The following is a 2,001-nucleotide window of genomic DNA, read 5'->3' as shown; positions in this document are numbered from 1 at the left end:
CTGGCCTGTCCTCCATGAAACACCTGCTGGCTTAACTTGGCCCGAGGCCCCGGTTGTTCGTTTCAGCCCAAGATGGGATGTTTAATATTCTTTACATTTACTGATGTTGACAGCTATTCGCATGTACTCGGAGAGCCGACAGAAGTCCTATTATGAAAGCTGGAAAAACCTCCGCAAAGTTCTCTCTCTTAGAGAAATTTGAAAGTCGCTTAGCACCATAATAATAGTGCAATTTTCTCCTGGAGAAAACCATGTAATAGAAGAAGCATTGCTAATATGTCCGCTTGCTCAGCAACTTAAATCAGACACCGTCAAAACATTTTACCCGCTTTAATGTCTCTTTAAGATGATTTGGTGTTATTATCTTCACTTAAAAACAAACAAACAAACAAAAAAAACCCCAAAAAACCCAGAAAAACAGGGCCACTGAGGAAAAAAGATGCAAGAAACAAACTGTGTGACATAATTAAGGTATTAGAATTCAGAAATGGTTGAACTGGGGAAGGAAAGAGGGAGAGAGAAAGGGAGAAAGAGAGGAGAGGAAGGAGACATAGACGTACAAGGAGAAAAAGTGCCGAAGAAAATAGAAAAAGAAAATAGGTATTTTCTCGTCATTTCTGGGTTTCTCGTCTTTTGCTCACCTTTTATACAGAACAGACCAATAGACGAGCTAGCTGCGGCCTGACGGATGGTGGGCAGAGTGTCACAGGAGTGAGGAGCCAGGAGGCCGAGGAGTGAGCCAATTTTAAAGCGGTCTGGTGCCTGCAGGACAAAGGAGGCCCCCAAGGGGACGGAGTGTCTTGATGGTTTTCCAGGATATTCCCAACGCTGGATAGTAAGTCCCTTGTTTTCTCCCTGCAGGTCTTTAGGATGAAATTGAATCCTGAACTTTTCCTTTAAGGGCTGTGGAAAAGTGAATCAGCAACCATGTAAAGACAACCAAGTAGCTCAGTACCAGTGTGTTTGCCAGGCTCTGGGGTTGGGAGCCGCCTCTCAGGCGGTTCTCCGGGAAGCAGCCCACCTGGGACTGAAGATCCATCATGGAGGAGTTTGGGCTCCCAGAGGCCTCAGAGGTCTTTGTTGTTAGCAAGCAGGGGAACTTACTAACTCTAAGGGATCACTTACCTCAACGTCATTTGTCAGCACTTTCGCGGTTATCTGGAAGGCTCTCTCTCTTTCCCACTCTTTTTGTGAAACAAGCCACATTCGGAGAAGCTGTTGGTCAAAGAGGAAGCATCCTTGCCTTAGTATTCGTCATAACTCACTCATTCGCATTCATTCCCTGACTCTTGCTTTCACTCTCGCTCTATCTCACTCTTTCACTCTTTGCTTCTTCTGTAACAGGTGCTCATTTCCTCACAAACAATTTTCAAGTGGGCTGGCTCTATGTGGTGGGGTAAATGGGTCAGGCTGGAAATCTCCCTGCGAAGAGGATGAGGTAAAGTTTGGAGCGGTGCACTGGAGCACAGAGTAGGGGATCTGGGAATCAGCTCGGCGGTGGCCCTACTCACGTCAAACATTTCTTGACAGTCCTCTGCTTTCACGTTATCCCACATCATGGTCCTCAGAAGCTTTCCTAGAGCATCCATGGATCGTTCATAGAGAAACTGAAATCAAAAGTGAGTGGGAGTGTGAGGCTGAGGTGAGAGAGGAAAGTCCTACTGAGTTCTTAATGCTACTCAGGCCTCACCCCCACGTACGTTAATGTGCTCCTTGTCTTTGTCCGTCTCGCCCTCATTTTTGAGTTTTTCCAGAGGTGGAAGGGGCAGCAGCCTCCGAATATTCTCTTCAAGAATATTAAGATGGTCATTTAGTGAGAGCTGAGGTTTCAGTTTACTGAAACGAGAATCACGTGGAGGAATGGATATTATGATGACAAATGAAACATGACCCAGTAGAGTTCCCATGAACTGCCAATCACATCTGAAGGGATCAGTTACACTTTCTGACCTGTTAGGATGTTGAGGGAGGTGGTGACAGGAGTAGAGAGAGCTTGGGGAC

General features: G+C 46.0%; 1 protein-coding gene across 1 annotated transcript in view; it reads right to left on the bottom strand.

Annotated features, from left to right (window-relative positions):
• Positions 1 to 2,001, bottom strand: part of MROH2B (maestro heat like repeat family member 2B) — a 59,272-nt gene that overhangs the window by 17,499 nt on the left and 39,772 nt on the right. Inside the window, exons 25-28 of the mRNA XM_011370681.1 lie at positions 1,701 to 1,836; positions 1,512 to 1,607; positions 1,126 to 1,215; positions 642 to 762 (exon numbers count right to left, since the gene is read on the bottom strand). Of these exons, the coding sequence (XP_011368983.1) occupies positions 642 to 762; positions 1,126 to 1,215; positions 1,512 to 1,607; positions 1,701 to 1,836 (443 nt within the window). The remainder of the gene's footprint in view (positions 1 to 641; positions 763 to 1,125; positions 1,216 to 1,511; positions 1,608 to 1,700; positions 1,837 to 2,001) is intronic.

This window comes from Pteropus vampyrus, unplaced genomic scaffold (assembly GCF_000151845.1).
Source record: "Pteropus vampyrus isolate Shadow unplaced genomic scaffold, Pvam_2.0 Scaffold172, whole genome shotgun sequence".
Classification (NCBI taxonomy): Eukaryota; Metazoa; Chordata; class Mammalia; order Chiroptera; family Pteropodidae; genus Pteropus; species Pteropus vampyrus.
This window is presented reverse-complemented; position numbering and strand designations above follow the sequence as displayed.